This window comes from Ovis aries, chromosome X (assembly GCF_016772045.2).
Source record: "Ovis aries strain OAR_USU_Benz2616 breed Rambouillet chromosome X, ARS-UI_Ramb_v3.0, whole genome shotgun sequence".
NCBI classification, from domain to species: Eukaryota; Metazoa; Chordata; class Mammalia; order Artiodactyla; family Bovidae; genus Ovis; species Ovis aries.
The window spans coordinates 104,878,610-104,900,493 of NC_056080.1; the positions used below are offsets into that span (position 1 = coordinate 104,878,610).

Below are 21,884 nucleotides of genomic sequence, written 5' to 3' on the forward strand. Positions count from 1 at the left end.
CTGGCCTAGAGAATTCCATGGACTGTATAGTCCATGGGGTTGCAAGGAGTTGGACACAACTGAGTGACTTTCACTTTCACTGGGCAGTCCAACTACCACTGAATTTAAATTTATTTATACTTTCTTTGGTTTTCCTGAACAGAGCAATCCAGAATTTGTTGCAAGCAGTGTTATAAGAATGAAATAATTATACAAGGATTTATCTCCAACACTGCAGCTTAAGAATATTTAAATAGCCATTTTAAAATTTTGCACAATGGAATAAACATTAACTCCTAAAGAAATACTGAATTTTTATTTTTTCTAATTGTTGGATTGGTCTTTTATAGTCAAATCCCAAAAGGACAAAACTGAGATTTCACTGAGTTTCTTCTTAGGTGTATCAAAAGACTTTCAAATTTAATACAACAGGCATGGTAGAACTCTGAAATAATCTACAATTCCAACTAGTAATGACTTAAGTATAACACCAGGATTTCTTTCTCACCACAAGAGAAGGCAAAAATTCCATTAAAATTGACTCTAAGGGACCATCCAAGTCCTGTTGGTTGGATTGAAATTTTATAAATATGTAGTTGGAAGTCATATTCCCAGCATGCAGGTCCAGCAAATAAACTCATAAATGAAAAGAAAGCTTAAATGAAACCACTTATACTAAAGGAGGAAAGGTGCTACACCTTACCAGCAAACAGCAGACCACTTAGACCCAGCAGCTAACGAGGAATAAGGAAGCGAAGTTCCTGCTGGCCACCACTTACGATGGGGCCTTGGGTCAGGCCACAAATGTCTAAGAGTGCGTTTATTTCATGTGCCTGACTGGTTCACAATGATCCCCTATGGACTCTCTTCCTCCTTTAGTAGTCTTCTCATTGTATCTTGGTGTTCCTTTTGAATGATTGATTTTCTCAGCGTTTCTTGTTTCCCTGCTTAAGTTGTCTTTGTAGTGCATTTTCTTCACATTTCCCACTTCAAGTACTTTTCCAAGTCCTACTTCTACCATTCCCTTCTGCTGTGATACTTTCTTCCATACGTTAGTTCTCATCCCACCTGTTTATCTTCTCATACAGGATACCACATTCCCTTACTACTCAGCTAGGTTCCACTTCTTCCAATAAACTTTCCTTAACTGTCTCAGCTACCAATGACTCGTATGGCACTACCAACAGTCATACCATACTGACCTGTCACTGAATCAACACTGTATCTTTGAATGTGTATATCCTGGCCCCCAACTCTCCTTAATGACAGAAAGAGACCAGACCATGGGCTCATGTACCTGTATGTTCTTTAATACTTCTGGGGCTCTAAACCAGGAGAATATAATAAATATTCAAAAAACTAATGTACTTATAACTAGCAATGTGTCCTACACACAGAAGAGGCTTACAGCATAAAGTGAAAACTGGTCAGAAAATATGTAATTACAACACACTATTAGGTGCTATGATGGGGATAAACATAGAGGTGAGGTCTCTAACTCAATCTTTATGGCAGGGAAAAGTCAGGAAAGGCTTGCTGAGCAGCAGTAAAGAGGTGGAGTTCCAAAGACCCAGAGGGATGTGGATAAAGAGCTTATGGGAATAGTGAGAAAAAGAGAATTGGGCCCAGGTGGAGCAATGGTAGAGAATCCACCTGCCAATGCAGGAGATTCAAGAGATGCAGGTTCGATCCCTGAGTTGGGAAGATGCCCTGGAGTAGGAAATGGCAACCCGCTCCAGTACTCCTGCCTGAAGAACTCAATGGACAGAGGAGCCTGGCAGGCTACAGTCCATGAAAAATGAAAGTGAAAGTGAAGTCGCTCAGTCATGTCCGACTGCGACCCTGTGGACTGTAGCCCACCAGGCTTCTCCATCCATGGGATTCTCCAGGCAAGAATACTGGAGTGGGTTACCATTTGGACACAACTGAGCAACCAAGTGTGTGTGCATGCACATTATATGCATATGGCTTCACGTGTGCTTAGAAAGCGGTTTAAGATTGTTGTTGTTCATTCACCAAGTCGTGTCCGATTCTTGGCAACCCCATGGACTGCAGCACACCAGGCTTCCCTGTCCCTCACCATCTCCTGGAGTTTGCCCAAGTTCACGTCCATTGCATTGGTGAAGCCATTCAACCATCTCATCCTCTGTCACCAGGTTTAAGTTATTAGAAGCAATAAAAGAAGGAAAGGCCAAGGCAGGAGGATCTAAGGTGAATTTTGAAGGTCAAGATGGAACAGAACCCCTTACTAGTCTCTAATTTAGCCTTGACTGCTTAACATATAGACCAGATTGAGTAATTTTCCATCTTTAAGAACTTTTCCATCAAGCTCTTCAGGTATTGTTATGGAGAAATTGCCTAACAGGTATAAAAAAATACAAAGGACTGCATGGTGTGGTGCTGAATAGTGGTCTACTATCATTTATGTATATATAAAAAAGAAAATTGAGAAAACCTCCACACATCTGTTTTTGCACACATGAAACATTTCTGGAATGATACCCCTAATAACATTTGTTTGCTGGGGCAGGGAGGTTGGAGTGGAAATGAAACTTTTCACTACGTGCTCTCTCATAGTTTTTGGGTTTTGAGCCAGATGAATGTATAAAATATTCAAAAAATTTAAGTATTTGCCTCCCCCAATAAAACACTATCTTTCCCACCATCATACTTTCTAGCATGGAACTCAAGGTTCAATATTACCATTATTTACTCTCATGTCGCTTTATAATCTTCCATACATCCCGTGATCTAAATACTCTGCTTTCCTCACTTTCAAGCAAGGTTTGTTTGGAACAATCATGTGTGCCTAAAACAGTGGCTTCCAAAAGTTTTTGACAAGTCACAGTAAGAAATACATTTTATGTCACAATCCATTGCACATAAAATAAATTTATGTAAACAAAACAATATCTTCATGAACCTGCACTTACCATTACTATATGTGACCTACTCTGATATTTTCTATTTTACTTCTTTAAAAAAAATGCTGGTCATGAACTACTAACTTCATGAGCCTACTAGAATATACAGACCTCAGCAGCAAGGACTAACTGATCTCTGTATGTCCATGGCATTTGTCTAGCTTTGCACATAGTAAACAGTCACTGACTCAAGAAGAATGGGGTGTTTACTAAGAACTCTATCCTGTTAGGTGCTGGGGCAGAAATACGAATAAGAGTTAAATAACCACTTAGGAGTTTGAGGTAAACTCTATTTTATTCCAGATCTTTGAAAAGGAATTTTAGAAATGTATTCTTTTACACTTCACTAAACACTCTGGAAATCCTTGGAAGTTTGATCTAGTATAATTATTACTAATATAACCTCATTGCACAGGTAACTATTTATATTAAACAATCTAGATAGTTCTATAAGACTCTTAAATAAAACAATCTTTTTATTTAAGCTCTCAATCACTACTGGTTAAATATGCTGCCTTAAACCCTTTTTGTAGGTGTCAGCTATAAAATAAGAACATTTTAATAAGGTTTTAACTTTTATTGTTCCAAATCCCAGCCTCTTCCCTTCAGGATGCATCAGAAACATGTTTATCTGAAGAAAAACAAAACTCCAAAGAAAATATAAATGTGTAGTAAATGAAATACAAAACTATAGTTCCTGAAATTTGATACTTTATGGAATACAAGATTTAAGAAACAGCAAAGGCACATAAGCTCCCATTTAGGACGAAGAGTGGGAAATGAGGTTAAGACGACTAGAAATAATAAAGTGAAGATTAAAACAAGGATAAAAAATACAAAGAATGCAAAAATTAATGGTAAGGGAGCAATTCTAGAAAATTTTCTGATTCAGCAACAAGAGACACTTAAGAAAGATTCAATTCCCTCCAGGGTGCTGAACTCTGGTCGCTGATCTAATGAACTGGGGCTTATTTTTCAAACCATATACTTAAATAGAGAAAGAAAACGATCATCACAAAACTTTTCAACTGATATAGCAATAAAACTCAAATTATGTCTTTTTACATTTAGTAAAAATGGCTAAAATGATTAAAATATATCAAAAACTGAGAATTGCAAGAAGGAAGGAAGCCAAATAATAAAACCTAAATTATTTTTCTTTTTACATCCAGTAAAAACAGCTTAAATAAGACAAATTATCAAGGACTAAGAATTTGTAGTGGGATAAATAGCAGGGATAGTATTAACAATTCAGTAAAAACAGGAGTAATAGTAATGTGACAGAGTAAGCTTAAAAATATCAAGTTAAACTTACAGAACACAATAGCTAGTGATCAACACAGAATAATCATCTCTGCTAAGAATCTACCTCGTCTCCCATATCCAATGACTGCTTAAGAAACCCATTTTACAATGGGAAATAAACTATACTTGGATGGATGCACTATTTCTTTCTAGTATTGTGGTCATCCACTGATTAATAAATCACTAACTGATTCATTTACAATCACTAATTGGCTCATTATTTTTAACATTTATTTCACAAGAAGCAAACAAGAGTTTCCATTATTAATGAATTATTTTCATCAGATCTGAAGTAGGAACTAAACTTATTTTCAAAGATAAGAATTAGACATTTATGTTAAGAATAAATGTAACACTTTCATATAGAAATAGCCAGCCAGCTCCAAAAAAGGCAGCTGATTTAAAAACACTACACAGGGGCTGCCCTGGTGGCTCAGTGGTAAAGAATTTGCCCGCCAATGCAGGAGACACAGCTTCCATCCCTGATTCAGGAATATTCCACATGCCATGGAGCAACTAAGCCCATGCGCCACAACTATTGAGCCTGTCCTCCACAAGAGAAGCCACCTTAATGAGAAGCCTGAGCATTGCAACTAGAGAAGCCCCTGCTCGCTCCAACTAGAGAAACACCGGCACAGCAATGAAGACCCAGCACAGCCGAAAGTAAATTTTAAAAAATTATCAAAAAAACCCCAAACACTACACAGCTACTCACACAAGGCTGAGAACATGAGGAAAATAATCCCATTACTTAAAATATTACTTAGTAAAAAAAGTCACACACTAAAACCAAGATTCCAACTATTAAGACACCACATGTAAAAACAAGACACATTCTTGAGAAGTGCAGAGGGACACTGTTCCTAGACAGTTCTTTTCTTTTTCTATTATTTTTTCAGTTTGGCTAATGATGTTTTCTGACACACTTCTGAAATGTAATCTATTTACCAGCCAGCTGTTCTGGCCTAGTGTGGATTCAGAATTTAAAAATGTGTGGCTTTAGAGCTGTATAATAAAATGTAATCTCAAAATAAAGATATCTTTTTTTTAAAGACTCAAAGACTATTATCATTATCATCATCGATGACAAAGACATATAGCAGGCTGAGTAGTTAAGTACTTTTTCGCAGTATTTATTTACAACCATGCCATACAGGTAGTGTTAGTCTCCCTGTTTTGCAAATGAGAAAACCAAGGCTTAGAGAAGAAACTGACCCGAAGTTATTATGAGTTGCAGATCTCTAATCTAAGGCAGGCTGATCAATTCAAAAGTCAGTGTATTTAACCATACTCCTATCAATCAAAAATAAAGAAGCAGAGACTTCCCTGGTGGTCCAGTGGCTAAGACTTTGTGTTTCCAATACAGAGGGCCCAAATTTAATCCCTGGTCAGGGAATTACACCTTATATGCCGCAGCCAAGAGTTCGAATGCCACAATGAAGAATAAATAAATATTAAAAAATAAACAAGCAAACAAAAATATTCAAACCAAAACAACACGAACCACTGTCTCACTCTTACAGAATTTCAAGGTTGTGGAGGAAAGATAAGTCTCACTTTGAATCACTTTTAAAAGATGACATTTACTTATTGCAAATATACTCAGTCTTTCCTAGAAATTAAAAACTTAAGAGGAAGTATATGCAATCTACACTAGGGAAGACTTCCCTGCTTATGCTTTAAAGCAAAATGGTTTTTCATTCATAGAAAAAAGTTCTGCATAGACATATGCCAAATAAGTATTTACATCAAGGATAGAGAGGTGGGGAACAAGGAGTTTGGAGAACTTTTGTTTGGTATGTTACATATTTCTATATTGTTTCAATTTTAGGAGAGTACTTTTAAATTACATTTCAACCACTCAAAAGTCAAGCAAGCACCTGAAATCCAGATAGCATGAAACAGTTTAACTTTTTTATCCTTTTTTTTGAACTTGAACATCTCAGTATAATCTTTTCTGAAAACAATCCAAAGTAGCATTTACAAAGTTAAGGTAGAAAACAACAAAAGAGCTAGAAACAAATGCTTTTAGATTGATTATAGCAGAAGTAGTAAAGTATTATTAAAAATGCTAACAGTGAAAAGTTGTAACTGATTTTAGGCTAAAGAAATGCAACTGAACAACACCAGATAGAAGTTCCGAAGTATAAGAAAGGAAAAACACACAAAAAATGTGAGCTATGAGCTCCTGAAACATAAAGAGATTTAACAGAAACAATTTATCAGGAAAAGGGACTTCCTTGGCAGTCCAGGGGTTAAGACTCCGTGCTTCCACTGTAGGGGGTGCGGGTTTTATCCCTAGTCAGGGAACTAAGATTCCACAAACCACACTGCATGGCCAAAAAAAAAAAAAAAAATTATCAGGAAAAATAGTTTTTAACCCACAAGCTCCGGAAAAACATTCAAAGTAAAGTAAATAGAGTTCATTAACAACTACAATCATCACAACGCTAAAAACAAGCATCGTGTATTAAGGCACTTACATAGAACCTAGAAAAATGGTAGTGGATGAAACCTAGTAGAGAAGGGACTTGTGGACACAGCAGGGGAAGGCGAGGGATGAACTGAGAAAGTAGCACCGACATATGTACACTATCACGTGTAAAACAGACAGCTAGTGGGGAGCTGCTACAGAACACGGGGAGCCCTGTCTGGCCCTCTGTGATGACCCAGGGGGGGTGGCATGAGGGGAGGGGAGGGACACTCAAGAGGGAGAGAATATATATATATATGGATATATAATTATGACTGATTTGTGTTGTACAGCAGAAACCAACATGACCCTGTAAAGCAATTTTCCACCAATTAAAAAATAAAATTTAGAAACTAAACGTTATAAACATGAAATATGTAACACATTACTGAAATTAAAGCTGTATGCCAGCATATCCAAAGAAACACCATATACATGCATGTATGAACAAAAATTACCTTCTCTGATGACAGAGTTTTTTCCCCCTAAAGTAAGAGTATTTATTTGCTTCAAACACTGCACTACAGAGGCATGTGGAGTGCGTGCACTGGACTAAAAATTTGGGCATCTCAGTTTAAGTCCCCTGCTCTGCCAATATGCTCTCCAGTGCATAGAGTCCCTTTGAGATTTCATTTCCTCAGAGTGGGGATAATAACTACTGCCTTATCTAGTTCACAAAGTGTTTCTATAATGCTTAAACGAGATAACCCTACTTTGTAGGCTATCATAGACACTATATGAAGAAAAGACACTGGACCACATAACCGCTTCAAGTCTAACTGCAATTCTACATTTATTATTGTACAACTCAGGATCCACATGTGTAACGTACCAACACAGCCAAATGAGGTGGGCTTATCCTTAGTAATACCTTAGTACTACTACTATTACCTGACACTTGTGTGTACCACACAGCATTATTACTATGCAGCGGGCACCATTCTGAGTTTGGCATGTACTGATATATTTTATTTAAATATAAACAGAAACTGGTGATCTCAATTGACACACTGTAAGTAAAAAAAACCATACTGTGGCTTATGAAATAACTAGTGATAACATCAACTTATATTTCTATCATAGTGCTTCATGGTATTTTTCACAAACATCTTATTTGAGTCCTATGGGCAACTTGGTGAAATAGATACAGCAGTTCTTCCCCCTGTTTACAGAGGAGGAAACAGAAGCTGAGAGAGGTTTAATACCTTGCCCAAGATCGCAGGCTAATACAGCCAAAACTAGATCCCTTTGTCTTTTGACTCCTGATCCACTATTTGTCCATCACCATACTACTTCTTCAACTAAAATGAATAGATGAAAACTACAAATTTTGATAAACTGGACCAACATAATTTCTTACAAGATACTCATCAATACAAAAACTCAAGCCACTGGACTGTGCAGCACTTTTTAAAAATATCAAACTGTTCACACCAGAATGGAAAGTAACTTCTTGAATTGGTTGTGGCAAAAATACAGTAGGGCAAAGTATCTTGGTAACAGAAGTCTAAATCAGTAACTGTATTTTTAAGTTAAACATTTCAAGGACAGATCCATTTGTTAAACAAAAGAAACAAGTCTGAACCTCAGACCAAGTTGATGAACAACCTGCTGGTCATTTTGGGGGCTAAGGTGTGTCTTGTAGGCCAAGAGATAAGACAAACAGGCCAAGAGATAAGACAAACAGAAAAAGAAAAATAAATGACAAAAACATGCTAACAGGACAGAGGTAGAATAAAGTATACAGCATTTCTTGAGGCCTTTCCTATAGGTAACACCACTTAGCAAGAAGTATCACAAGAGAAAATGTCACCAGAAATTATCTTTGGGATCCAAGCTATAGGTTTCTACTACAGATAAAACTTACTATACCAAGGTACTCCTAACTGTAAATCCTAATTAGAAGGGTCCAAGATAAGCCCAATTTATACCAATCAGACTGTAGCCATAGTTGATGTCAGAATATACGGTCTGTTTATAAAACAGTGTATGCATTAATCAAGAAATTGGAATGAGAAGGGAACCAAAAATCTACATAAGCACCCATTTCGGAAAGTAAACTCCATATGCACTGCGCCTCAATTTACACTAACCAAATCTGGTTATCCACATCCAGACATACCTGATAGAGTTCTTCTAAATTGTACTTAATTGAAGTACTATTCTGGATAGCTTCCACTGCTTCTTTCAGCTTCTGCCATGTTTCATCTGTGTAGTTTTCTGGTAATTTAGGCTTATCTAGATGATATATAAAAGGTTGATAATCAGAATAACATGCAAGATATACTAACAAAAGGATCTATAAACTACTAGTATTATTGCTCTCCAAGCATAAATTGTGATGTTTATAATTATCATACCTAATTATTAAAGTAACCACTATATTTAGGCTTAGTAATAAAATTTCAAATGCCAGAACACTGTAAGTCATTTTATCTCACCTATTAAAACTGAAGGTGAGAGTTTTTTCTATTGTCTGAATTGTTTCAAAAGATAAAAATCTGAAAATGACAGATAAAACTAATCCTGATCCTATTCCATCATGTGTAAAACCTAAGTCAACATGAATTTTGTACCTGAGATTTAAAATACTGAGTGCCTGTTATGTACAAAGTACTTTATAAACATCTTAATCTTCCTAAAAATGTCCTGCTGCTGCTGCTGCTGCTGCTAAGTCGCTTCAGTCGTGTCCGACTCTGTGCAACCCCATAGACCTAAGGATGGTATTATTATCCTTATTTTGCAACTAAGGAAAACTGAGGCTGGAAGACTCATTTACTAAAGTTTGCCCAAGGTCACCACAGATGGTCAATGGCAAAACTGGGATTCTAATTCAGGTCTATTTGACTCCCATATTTATGTACCATCTACAGAAATGGAGAGAAACATCTTAATTCATGTTTTAATTTAAACTACATTTATGAGCAGAATGAAATATAAGAAAATCAAAATATCCTGGTAACTCCAGAACCTATGTAGCACTTTCAGAATGAACAGGAACATCTTAATCCAGGCTTTAATTTAAACTTCCTTGACCAGCAATTGTTTCTAGATACCTTAATAATGTGTTGCAGTTTAGGAGGGGGAGAAACAAAAACTCAAACAAAATCTCTGAGACCAGTATACAAATACAATTAGGGTCATAGCTCATCTCTTTAAAAATCCTTGGCTGTTAAATTGATATATTTAAAGTAAAACAGTGAACAAGCTAGTCAATTACAATTCATATTTACTTCAGAAAGGTCTACTATTAAATCAGCAAGATTACAACACTTGAGAGCCTGGAGGTGGGAGTGGGAGTGATAGGAAAAAGAAAAGGTTAAAAAATCAACATCCCCTTGCTTGAGACAAAATAGAGCATATTCCTGATTTCTACGCTAATGGTGAAAATACAAGCACGGGGAATCTAATTTTCTCAATACTAGTATTTAGTCGCAAGGCACTGATCTGGTCAATATTACTTTAGTTCATTCATTTGACTTCTCCACTTAATAAACATTGTAGCATTAGTTGCCAGTTAGGGTGTTGAAAAAGTCAGGCAGAGAAACCGAAACACACTCAATAGATTAAAAAGTAATTCAGCTCAATTACATTATGCAAAATTGCTGATTTTATATTTGCATCAATGCATTCACAATACTCTCAATCACATACCTCAAAAACTTGAACAAATTCTCCTAAAAGCTGCAGGTCAGTACTTTAAAACCCATTTCAGTGATTAAAAAAGATAGATGACTTACTACTAGAGTTACTACTTCTGTGTATACACAATATTTTTCACTTCCAAACCCTACCTTTGGAAAGAAATGCAGAGATCATAAATGGTTTTCTCCAACTACTGCTTCCATGAGTTTCAAGACTGTAGTATTCAACATTATAAATCTAACCAAAAGTCTTCTTGGAACATCAAAAGATCACTATTGCTACCTGAATTTCTAGGGACTAGATAATATGGCCTACTGAAGCATAAAAATAAAAATCCCAGCAGTGCCAAGATTCACTATGCACCTGAAATAAATAAACATTTTTAGAGTACAAATTTCTCACCTGTAAAATCCGGATCAATCATACCGACTGTCAATGTTATGAAGAATAACAGATCAGATACAACAGGCTGAGACAGACCTCAAAATACTGCACAGAAATACCTGGTGTATGCTTCAGCAGAAGGATACTAACCACCCCCGGAAAATGAACCCTCCACCCAAAAAGGACCTCCCTCCTCCTCATTGATTATGCATAAAACATTAGGCCACCTCTATACTGTTTAACATATTAGCATAAATAGAGCACGTGACCACTCAAGTGTCAAATCCTGAGTACGTGATCATGGATTTTGGCCCTGGTTACCTTTAAAGTTCTTGATCACTAACTTCTTAGCAGAGCCAGGCTTGCTGTTAGCAAAGCTAGAGACGGTGGTGGAAGATTTGGCCAGGCCGTTTGCGTGATGCACCGAAGCCACAGTAGAGATTAATATACTCTTATTTTTAAGTTGCTGCTGCTGAGATGTTGCAGCAGTTGGTGAAGATGAGGACGAGGACGAGGATTCCTCAGCCATCTTCGCATCAAACCCTACAAACTCCAGGTTTTCTTCAAAACGCAGCTTCTTCTGTATCGGTACGTGGCTGGGAGCAGTCACTGGGACCCCCAGGCACGAGAAGGACGAGGTTGAAGGGGATGCCGAATCCCTGGGTTGTAAAGGAGGAGTGGAAGAGGAGGAAGAGGTGGAATCAAAGTCTTCTCTCTCGTTACTACTGTTACTGCCGCTACTGCTGCTGCTGCTGTTTAACTTTCTCTTCTTGGCAGAGGTGGGCGGAGTGGTGCTGGTATTACCATCAGTGGCTGATCTGACCTCTTGAGCAGCAGCAGCAGCTGAGGGATTGGGGGAAGAAAAACCTGTTGGAAACATGAAAATAGCGGGGTCAACAGGCAGACGAGCATCAAAAACCTACGTTTATATGCCTGCGTGCGTGTAGGAGAGAAGGTGGCAATGCTAGAGGGGGAAGGGAATAAAGAGAGGAGAAACACAGAGGACGAGAAGGAAAGTGAAGGGGGGGCTCCACCCGGGGAATGGGAGGGTTTGGGAAGGAGGATAGGCTGACACCAGGAGTGAGCAGAACAAGGGGGGAGAGCGAATGAGGAGGCAGACAGGTAAACGGCCGTGCCGTCCCCCTCCCCTGCTTTTCAGTCTCTCTCCCCCCCTTTCTGCAGGAGCGACTCAGTAAGTCTGTGAGGCTGCAGCTCCTCCTCCTTTTCTCCCTCTCTCTGGGAGGGGAGATGCAGTGCTTGGGGGGAGGGGGGAGGGGGAGAGAACCGGAGCTTGTTATTGTCAATAGCACAGGAGGCTAAAGATGGCGCCACTTCCGGTCACGCGGCGCCGAGGGAGGAGCGGCGTCAGTCCGCGAAAAGGGGGGGGTGGAGAGCACCACTGCAGGCGCCCGGGGGGCGGGGGAGCTGGAGTGGGGGGAGGCGGTGGGAAAGGGGCCGCTGAGGCGCCGGAGACGCTCGCGCTTCTGCCCTCGCACTCGCTCTCCCTACCCCTCCCTCTCCAGTTCCCCTGCCTAGGCAGCACTCTCCTCCCCCGGCCCACCGATAACTCCCACCCTCTCCTAAAAGGTCCCGCGGGAAGCTTCGCACCGCAACGCCCTTACCGGAAGTGACTGGGCAGACACTTTTCATAGCGCCCAGATCCCGAAGCCCCCAGGTCTGCAGGACTTGGGGGGGGGAGGGAGAAGGGGGGGCAGAGAAGGGGAAAGGAAGGAGGGGGCGGGCCTTCGAGACACCTTCGGAGCTCCGGATTGGAGCTTCCAGAATGCGAGGCGGGCAGGGAGGGGTGGTGGCGGGAGCAGGAGCGGGAAGGAGTCTGCAGGGGAGGGAAGGTGGTGACGGTGAGGGGCGGGGTGAGCTAGCTGGGAAAATAAGAGGGAGGGAGGGAGTAAAAGTAAAGGAACGGAGAATAGAAACTTTGAAAGAGATAAAGGAATAAGGAGGGGTTGCAAGGCGAGAGGAGTAACTCGAAATGGAGGAAAACATAGTCATGCCATTATGCCTGATGCTAGGGAGGATGTCAAGATGTTAAGATAGGACAGGAAAAGGAAAAGAGCTTAGATACAAAGAAGATAAGTGAGTGTTTCATTCAGTTGAGCTATACATTGTTTCTCTTTCATGTCAAGGACAGCGCTGACTCAATACTGAGTTTTGATACTTTTCTCAGTAACATACATGCAAATCCTGTTACCTTCCTACCCTACCGGAAGCATTCTCTAAGATGGCTGGCTAGAGTTAAAAGGGTGCATTTTAAGGCCAAGAAACAGGAAGGTAACTAACACGTCCCTCTAGCACAATTCCTAGGGCCAATCCCAGCTCCAACTCCCATCAGCCATTAACCCGGTCGGTAATTTACAGACTAAACAAAGCCACTTCTTTTTACGAAATCCTGGTTCATGTTATTTCTCCAGACATTTTAAGAGAGCAATATCGGTAAAAGTCAATGTTTTCTACCAATATAGTACACAAGCCCAAAATTTAAAACATTAATCCTAAAAACAAACCTTTAAATTTGGTTATATTAACAACAATAAGCCACGTAAATCCCTTGTTGGGAGTTTTTCTTTAACCCGAGGGTATTGGGGAAGGGGAAGTAGGAGAACCTGGCAAACAAAACTAAATTTCCCAACCTGTTGCTCTTCCTAACCACAGAAACATTCAAGGAGCATGTACCGAAACACTTCGTATGCCAGACACAATACCAGGTCCTGTCACTGAGAAGCAGTGGGAGAAGAGTTTCAAAATTAAGTTTCTATAACAGTACTATAACCAACGTACAAAGTTCCGTGGGAACAGGTGAAAGACATTTGAGAGAAGTCTAGAATAGTTTGAGCTTCACAGAGGAATTGAAGTTTATGTTGGGTCTCAAAGAGGGAGCTGCCAAAAAGACGAGGGGAGAGGACTGAAAGGCACCCTGGGCAGTGGAAACAGGGGCAAAGCAGGGAGCTGTGAAACGACCTGGCCTCTTTATGGAAATATGAAAAATGCAGTGAGGCTGGAAAATAGTATGTCTGGTTGGAAGTAAGAAAGATGAGGCTCAAGGATGCCTGGCAGGTGAAGTAAAAAATTTTGGAGTCTACCCTGCAGGCCAAAGTAGACAGTATGGAGACCAAACTGGGCTTTTAAAAGCAGGGTAGTAACAGGATTGTGAGGGAATAAAAGCAGTTTGTATTGTATAGTTTGAGACAGACAAATCAGAATCCTAAGAATAAGTCAGTTTCTAATTTTGTTTACACAGTTCCACTTTTCATTGTCTTAAAAAGTCCTTCATTAAAAAGCAAATCCTCCTAGAAAAGGTACCACCTTGAGCCACTATCCAGCTGTGTGCGGTTTGATGACAACAGGCTGAAAGCAAGGCTCTGATGGAACTTAGGGCCCAGGGCCACAGAGAAGAGAGATAAGAGGCCTCAAAGGGGAAAGATTGGGCTCCTATTTGTTTTGAATGTGCCATGTTGTTCTTCCTGCCCAATATGAGACATGTAAGCTCTTAAGGCCAGGGAAGGTGTCCCAAAATATTAAACCCTCCCTTATTGTGTCTCACATTTCACATGGTGCTGAACAACTGTAAATACAGAGTAAATACTTATTTAGTTGAATATTTCATTGAATGAGAATAAAATAACACCATGTCTTCATCAGGGAAGATTAACTGGCCAATTTTCAGGACTAAATGATAAAGGTCATTCTCATTTATGTAGTTATATTCCTTAGAAGGTTATATGGATGGGCCAACTGATAATAGCTCAAAAGTGGTACCGTTTCTAGGAGGATTTGCAGTTTAACCAGGGACCTTTCAAGACCAAAAACAACAAAAAAAAAGTAGGCCATGTTCCAATTCATGTAATTATATTCCTTAGAAGGATGTATGGAAGTGCTATTTAAAAAATTACAAATCTTAGTGCCATACAAAGATAAACTTTTATGCTAACATACAGGATAGCTGAGTCCTGTTAATATTCAACTATGTGGTTGTAATAATAGCTCCCAATCTGACGTGGTTATCTAAGCCCTTCAGTCTTCCGTGTTACATGTTAGCTCTAAAAGCACAGATACTTGGCTCTTGAGCTCTAGGCTCACTTTGAATGACCCCGTAGCTAACCTACTAGTTAAGTTTTCCGTGAAATATCCTTAAGTGAGATTTAGAGGAAAATATTTTTTGTTTTTGATTAATAAAAATCTTCCTTTTGACATTTTACAACCTTTATTTTGTCCAGGTCGATTCTTACATATTTAGCACATCTTAGTATGGATATGTAATTTATGTAATTTAAAAAATTTAACATTTACATTTTGTGGCACAAACCAACTTAGATATTACTGTGTAATGTATGACAACTAGAACTTTGTGTCTTTTTGGAACTTTGGACCAATTTAAAAGGAAGAAAAACCCACGTTGCTTTGTAAAATATCTTTGATGTCAAGAATCAACTAATTGGGGCTAACCAAAACATACAATCATGCGTGCATGTTCAGTCGTGTCCAACTCTTTGTGACTCCAATGGACTGTAGCCCACCAGGCTCCTCTGTCCATGGGACTTCCCAAGCAAGAATACTGGAGTGGGTTGCCATTTCCTCCTCCAGGGGATCTTCCCGACCCAGGGCTCAAACCCTTGTCTCCTGTGTCGCCTGCATTGGCAGGTGGATTCTTTACCTCTAGCGCCACCTGGGTGTCTACCAAAATGTTTGTCAACAAATATTAAAGACATTCTCAACAGTAAAATACGTTTTTCATGGTTAACTCAATGAAACCACAATAATAAAGTTGTGCAATGTAGACACCATACATTTATGGCATTATCAGATTAAACCCAATTGGGCACTGTACACATATTCCGTACACAGAATCTTTCAACTTGTGAGTTGAACTCATACCTTAAAAACATTAATTAAACTTAATACCGCCAGATGAAGTATAATTATTACCGGCCTTCTTTTAATCAAGTAAATAAATAAATCTGTAACTGTTTATAAAGGTAAATATATGCATAAAGGGAGAGATACAAATAAAGACAGAACTATCTAATGTCCATCCCTCTTTTTCTGTAGGCATCTCTCTAAAAAGGCAGAGTGTAAGCAGTTTTCCTTTTTTGATCACAGGGATTCCCCAGGGTGCTTGGTTTGGGTTCTTCTCTAGACATCTCTGAGGAGGGGCTTGTCAGTGAATAGTCACTCTTTGAAGCCTTGTTATTCATGGGTGGGATTTTCCTTAAAACCAGCAGACAGTGCTTGCTCAGAAACATGTTTCTGCAGCAAGCCTTGTTTAAGAATGTGTCCAGAAAAGACAACTTCTGGGGAAAAGGTGGTGCATGTTCTTTATCCATTTTTCTGAAGGACAATCTTTGAAGGAGAGAAATACAGATGCGTCAAACCAAGCAATGGTGACATAGTAAAAATTTTATCATAATAAGGGCTTTGTTATGCTATCAGCAACAAGGGACGGCTAGGGGATGACTGAGGAGGCCAAAGCTTAGGCAATGATGCTCCAACTATACACTGTGTATTCACCCTTTGCCCATCCTGGAATTGCTTTATAAAGCAAGGAATTTAATTACAAATGCTGAATCTATGATGTTCAGTAAAATGTAAATAAATGACACATCTCATTTTTAAACACAAGATCGTTTCTATGTTATATCATTTCTAAAGTTATCAACTGAAGATTTATTGACTTGGGTATAGCAACCATTAGAGTATTTATCCCCTTGTTTCAGAAATTTTATGCACTGTCCTACCTGTGAACCATCTGGAAAGTAGATTTAAGGACTAACAGGGCCAGGCAGTTTCCCCTGGGGGTTTGGGAGTGGGGGACAAATCAGTCACAGACTACTTCCTTTGGTGCTACCAGGCACTTGCTTTTTATGGAGTTGAGTCTTTCTACCTCCATCTTACTTTAAGGTTTAATCTTCCAATGGCATTCAGCTTTTCCTTCTCTCAAAAGCAGGGCCAATTTAGGTTTAAATCAGAGGTTCCCCAAAAACACCTATGCCCAGGTCTGAACCTAGTCCTTAGGAAGCATCACTATGAACAAAGTTAGTGGAGTTGATGGAACTCCAGCTGAGCTATTGAAAATCCTAAAAGATGATGCTGTGAAAGTGCTGTACTCAATATGCCAGCAAATTTGGAAAACTCAGCGCAGTGGCCACAGGACTGGAAAAGGTCAGTTTTCATTCAAATCCCCAAGAAAGGCAATGCCAAAGAATGTTCAAACTACTGCACAATTACATTTATCTCACATGCTAGCAAAGCAATGCTCAAAATTCTCCAAGCCAGGCTTCAACAGTGTGTGAACCAAGAACTTCCAGATGTTCAAGCTGGATTTAGAAAAGGCAGAGGAACCAGAGATCAAATTGCCAACATCCATTGGATCATTGAAAAAGCAAGAGAATTCCAGAAAAACATCTGCTTTATTGACCATGTTAAAGCTTTTGACTGTGTGGGTCACAACAAACTGTGGAAAATTCTTAAAAGAGATGGGCATACCAGACCACCTGACCTGCCTCCTGAGAAATCTGTATGAGGTCAAGAAGCAACAGTTAGAACTGGACATGGAACAACAGACTGGTTTCTAATTAGGAAAGGAGTACATCGGGGCTGTATATTGTCACCTTGCTTATTTAAATTATATGCAGTGTACATCATGCGAAATGCCAGGCTGGATGAAGCACAAGCTGGAATCAAGACTGCCAGGAGAAATATCAATAACCTCAGATATGTAGATGACACCACCCTTATGGTAGAAAACAAAGAGGGACTAAAAGGCCTCTTGATGAAAGTGAAAGAGGAGAGTGAAACAGCTGGCTTAAAATTCAACATTCAAAAAACGAAGATCATGGCATCCGATCCCATCACTTCATGGCAAATAGATGGGGTAAAAATGGAAACAGTGACATACTTTATTTTCTTGGGCTCCAAAATCACTGCAGATGGTGACTGCAGCCATGAAATGAAAAGAATCTTGCTCCTTGGAAGAAAAGCTATGACCAACCTAGACAGCATATTAAAAAGCAGAGACATTCCTTTGCCGACAAAGGTCCGTCTAGTCAAAGCTATGATTTTTCCAGTAGTCATGTGGTGGCTCAGCTGGTAAATAATCTGCCTGCAATGCGGGAGACCTGGGTTTGATCCCTGGGTTGGGAAGATCCCCTGGAGAAAGGAAAGGCTACCCAGTCCAGTATTCTGGCCTGGAGAATTCCATGGACTGTGTAGTCCATGGGGTTGCAAAAAGTCAGACACAACTGAGTGACTTTCACTTTCACTTTTCATGTTTGGATGTGAGAGTTGGACCATAAAGAAAGCTGAGTGGGGAAGAATTGATGCTTTGGAACTGTGGTGTTGGAGAAGACTCTTCAGAGTCCCTTGGACTGCAAGGAGATCCAACCAGTCCATCCTAAAGGAAATCAATCCTGAAATTTCATTGGAAGGACCGATGTTGAAGCTGAAGCTCCAATACTTTGGCCACCTGATGCGAAGAGCTGACTCATTTGAAAAGACCCTGATGCTGGGAAAGATTGAGGGCAGGAGGAGAAGGGGACCACAGACAATGAGATGGTTGATTGGCTTTGCTGACTCGATGGACATGAGTTAGAGCAAGTTCTGGGAATTGGTGATGGACAGGGAGAACTGGTGTGCTGCAATCCATGGGGTCGCAAAGAGTCAGACACAACTGAGCAACTGGACTGACTAAACCTAGTCCAATGGAATTAAATCTCAATTATCATTATTTTTAAGAAGTTCTCTGGGTGATTCTAAGTAACTCCAGGATTGAGACCACAGCAGTAGGTGAAATAAGTACCACAGTGATCTGAATGAGGCTGATAACCCTTTGTATTTCTTTTAATGCCTGAAATTTCACAACTATTTATTTATTCCTTTTGATAAAAACAGTCCATCTCTAGGAATCCTTCTTTCAAATGCAAATTAACCAGAGAGACTTAGTTCCTGACCCTTTTAGGTGAATGCTTCTTAGAAACAAAGGATAATACAAAAGTCTTCAATGCTTGGAAGTAAACAGAACTTTATCCAGGCCCTGCAGTATGGGTAGGAGGAAAAGTTGCCATCAAGGGAGGAAAGATTTCTGAGAGTACATTTTGCTGACCTCACAGTATTGCCTGGGGCCAACCCTGCTTTGAAAGGACTGCATTTTTAGCTTCAAGTCAAATTTAACAGCTTATCTCAGCTGCCAAAGTCATGTTAAAAGAAAATTTATCTTTTAAAAAAAAGCAAAACAAAGAGCAGACATTGGGAATGTGGGTTTGGAGCTATCCATAAATGCCCAACTTCTGAATTATCACTCACCATATGGATGTTTCTATTGCCAAATGATCTGTTTTCCCTGATTCTATTAAATGTCCTTTATTCCCACAGATAGCATCATCTCTCTTGCCAATTCATTTGGTCATTCAACAAAAATGTATTGAGCAAACTACTCTGGGCAAGGCATGGTGCTAGATGTCAGAAGGGAATACAGAACTAATACAACATTCCATTCGCAGTTGATTTTACAGTTTTCCAAAGCACTTTCACACACAATCTTATTTTATCCTCATAACCACACTGTGAGATAGGTCAAGTGCCATCTGAATTTTACAGATGAGAAACAGGCTTGTGGAAGGAGGTTAAAATGACTTGCCAAAGTCACAAACATTTGAATACTGACATTTAAGTCTCTCAGTCATGTGCGACTCTTTGTGACCCCATAGACTACAGCCTGCCAGGTTCCTCTGTCCATGGAATTCTCCAGGCAAGAATACTGGAGTGGGAGCCATTCTCTTCTCCAGCGGATCTTCTCAACCCAGGGATCCAACCCAGGTCTCCCATACTGCAGGTGGATTCTTTACCATCTGAACCACCAGGGAAGCCCAAAAAAGCACAGACTTAACCAAATCCAGCTTTTCTCTAACTCCAAATACAGTACTTCCCATAGTTTATAATTTAGTAAGGAGATATGCCATAAAATTGTTTCAAGTATAGACAAGTTAGGAAAAAAATGTCCAGAGCCCCACTCACTAGGAGAAAAAAATGAGGAATAATGAAACAATGCCTTTATTGAGGTGAGCCAAATCCAAAAGGAGAACAAGCTCCTTGGATTTAGTGCAGGCTATCATCAAGTACACAGGACACAGCAGCAAGCAGTGCACATTCAAGGAGAGAGTGGCAATTTGGCTATAGAAAGTCAGCCCATCCCCTGGCTGGACCCTCAGCCAGTGGTGATCTTCACTGGAGGTTGAATCCAGCTCCTTCTCCTAGTCAAATCCAGGCAAACACTGAACAAACCTTGTCTCAGGACCAGTTATGATCCAGTCACTGAGTATACAAAGACAACCCTTGCCCTCAAACAGTTCTCAACTGCCCTAGTGGGTGAGGAAGATGATTATAGGACAGTGTGGATAAAGGCTGGTAATAGGAACACAGTCCCTGACAGTTACACAGTGGAAGTGACAAAGATTCAAGGGATTAGATCTGATAGAGTGCCTGAAGAAATATGGACGGAGGTTTGTGACACTGTACAGGAGGCGGTGATCAAAACCATCCCCAAGAAAAAGACATGCAGAAAGGCAAAATGGTTGTCTGAGGAGACCTTACAAATAGCTGAGAAAAGAAGAGAAGCAAAAGGCAAAGGAGAAAAGCAAAGATATATCCATCTGAATGCAGAGTTCCAAAGAATAGCAAGGAGAGATAAGAAAGCCTTCCTAAGTGATCAATGCAAAGAAATAGAGAGAAACAATAGAATGGGAAAGACTAGAGATCTCTTCAAGAAAATTAGAGATACCAAGGGAACATTTCACACAAAGATGGGCACAATAAAGGACAGAAATGATATGGACCTAACAGAAGCAGAAGATATTAAGAAGAGGTGGCAAGAATACACAGAAGAACTGTACAATAAAGATCTTCATGACCCAGATAACCATGATGGTGTGATCCCTCACCTAGAGCCAGACATCCTGGAAGGTGAAGTCAAGTAGGCCTTAGGGAAGCATCACTAGGAACAAAGCTAGTGGAGGTGATGGAATTCCAGCTGAGCTGCTGCTGCTAAGTCGCTTCAGTCGTGTCCAACTTTGTGCGACCCCAGAGACAGCAGCCCACCAGGCTCCCCCGTCCCTGGGATTCTCCAGGCAAGAACACTGGAGTGGGTTGTCATTTCCTTCTCCGATGCATGAAAGTGAAAAGTGAGATGAGCAAAAGATGATGTTGTTAAAGTGCTCCACTCAATATGCCAGCAAAATTAGGAAAACTCAGCAGTGGCCACAAGACTGGAAAACGTCAGTTTTCATTTCAATCCCAAAGAAAGGCAATGCCAAAGAATGTTCAGACTACTGCACAACTGCATTCATCAAACACTCTAGCAGGGTAATGCTCAGAATTCTCCAATCTAGGCTTCAGCAGTACATGAACCAAGAACTTCCAGATGTTCAAGCTGGTTTTAGAAAAAGCAGAAGAACCAGAGATCAAATTGCCAACATCCATTGGATCAGAGAAAAAACAAGAGAATTCCAGAAAAATATCTATTTCTCCTTTATTGACTATGTTAAAGCCTTTGGTTGCATGGATCACAATAAACTGTGGAAAATTCTTAAAAGAGATGGGGAATACCAGACCACATGACCTGCCTTCTGAGAAATCTGTATGAGGTCAAGAAGCAACAGTTAGAACTGGGCATGGAACAATGGACTGGTTCCAAATTAGGAAAGGAGTACATCAAGGCGGTATATTATCACCTTGCTTATTTAACTTGTATGCAGAGTACATCATGAGAAATACTGGGCTGGATGAAGCACAAACTGGAATCAAGACTGCCAGGAGAAATATCAATAACCTCAGATATGCAGATGATACCACCCTATGGCAGAAAGTGAAGAGGGACAAAAGGGCCTCTTGATGAAAGTGAAAGAGGAGAGTGAAACAGCTGGCTTGAAATTCAACATTTTAAAAACGAAGATCATGGTATCTGGTCCCATCACTTTATGGTAAATAGATGGGGCAACAATAGAAACAGTGACATACTTCATTTTCTTGGGCTCCAAAACCACTGCAGATGGTGACTGCAGCCAAGAAATGAAAAGATGCTTGCTCCTTGGAAGAAAAGTGATGACCAACCTAGGTAGCATATTAAAAAGCAGAGACATTACTTTGCCGAGAAAGGTCCATCTAGTCAA

General features: G+C 39.9%; 1 protein-coding gene across 4 annotated transcripts in view; it reads right to left on the bottom strand.

Annotated features, from left to right (window-relative positions):
* CUL4B (cullin 4B) overlaps positions 1-12,571 on the bottom strand; it is a 32,405-nt gene extending 19,834 nt beyond the window's left edge. For 2 of the 4 annotated variants that reach the window (XM_060407636.1, XM_060407635.1), the window contains exons 1-3: positions 12,333-12,571; positions 11,032-11,577; positions 8,804-8,919 (exon numbers count right to left, since the gene is read on the bottom strand). In XM_060407636.1, the coding sequence (XP_060263619.1) occupies positions 8,804-8,919; positions 11,032-11,577; positions 12,333-12,360 (690 nt within the window). In that variant the 5' untranslated portion in view covers positions 12,361-12,571. Of the gene's footprint in view, positions 1-8,803; positions 8,920-10,728; positions 10,868-11,031; positions 11,578-12,332 lie in introns of those variants that run through there. The other 2 variants (XM_060407638.1, XM_060407637.1) reach the window with 1 other exon arrangement.
* Positions 12,572-21,884: the final 9,313 nt, after the last annotated feature.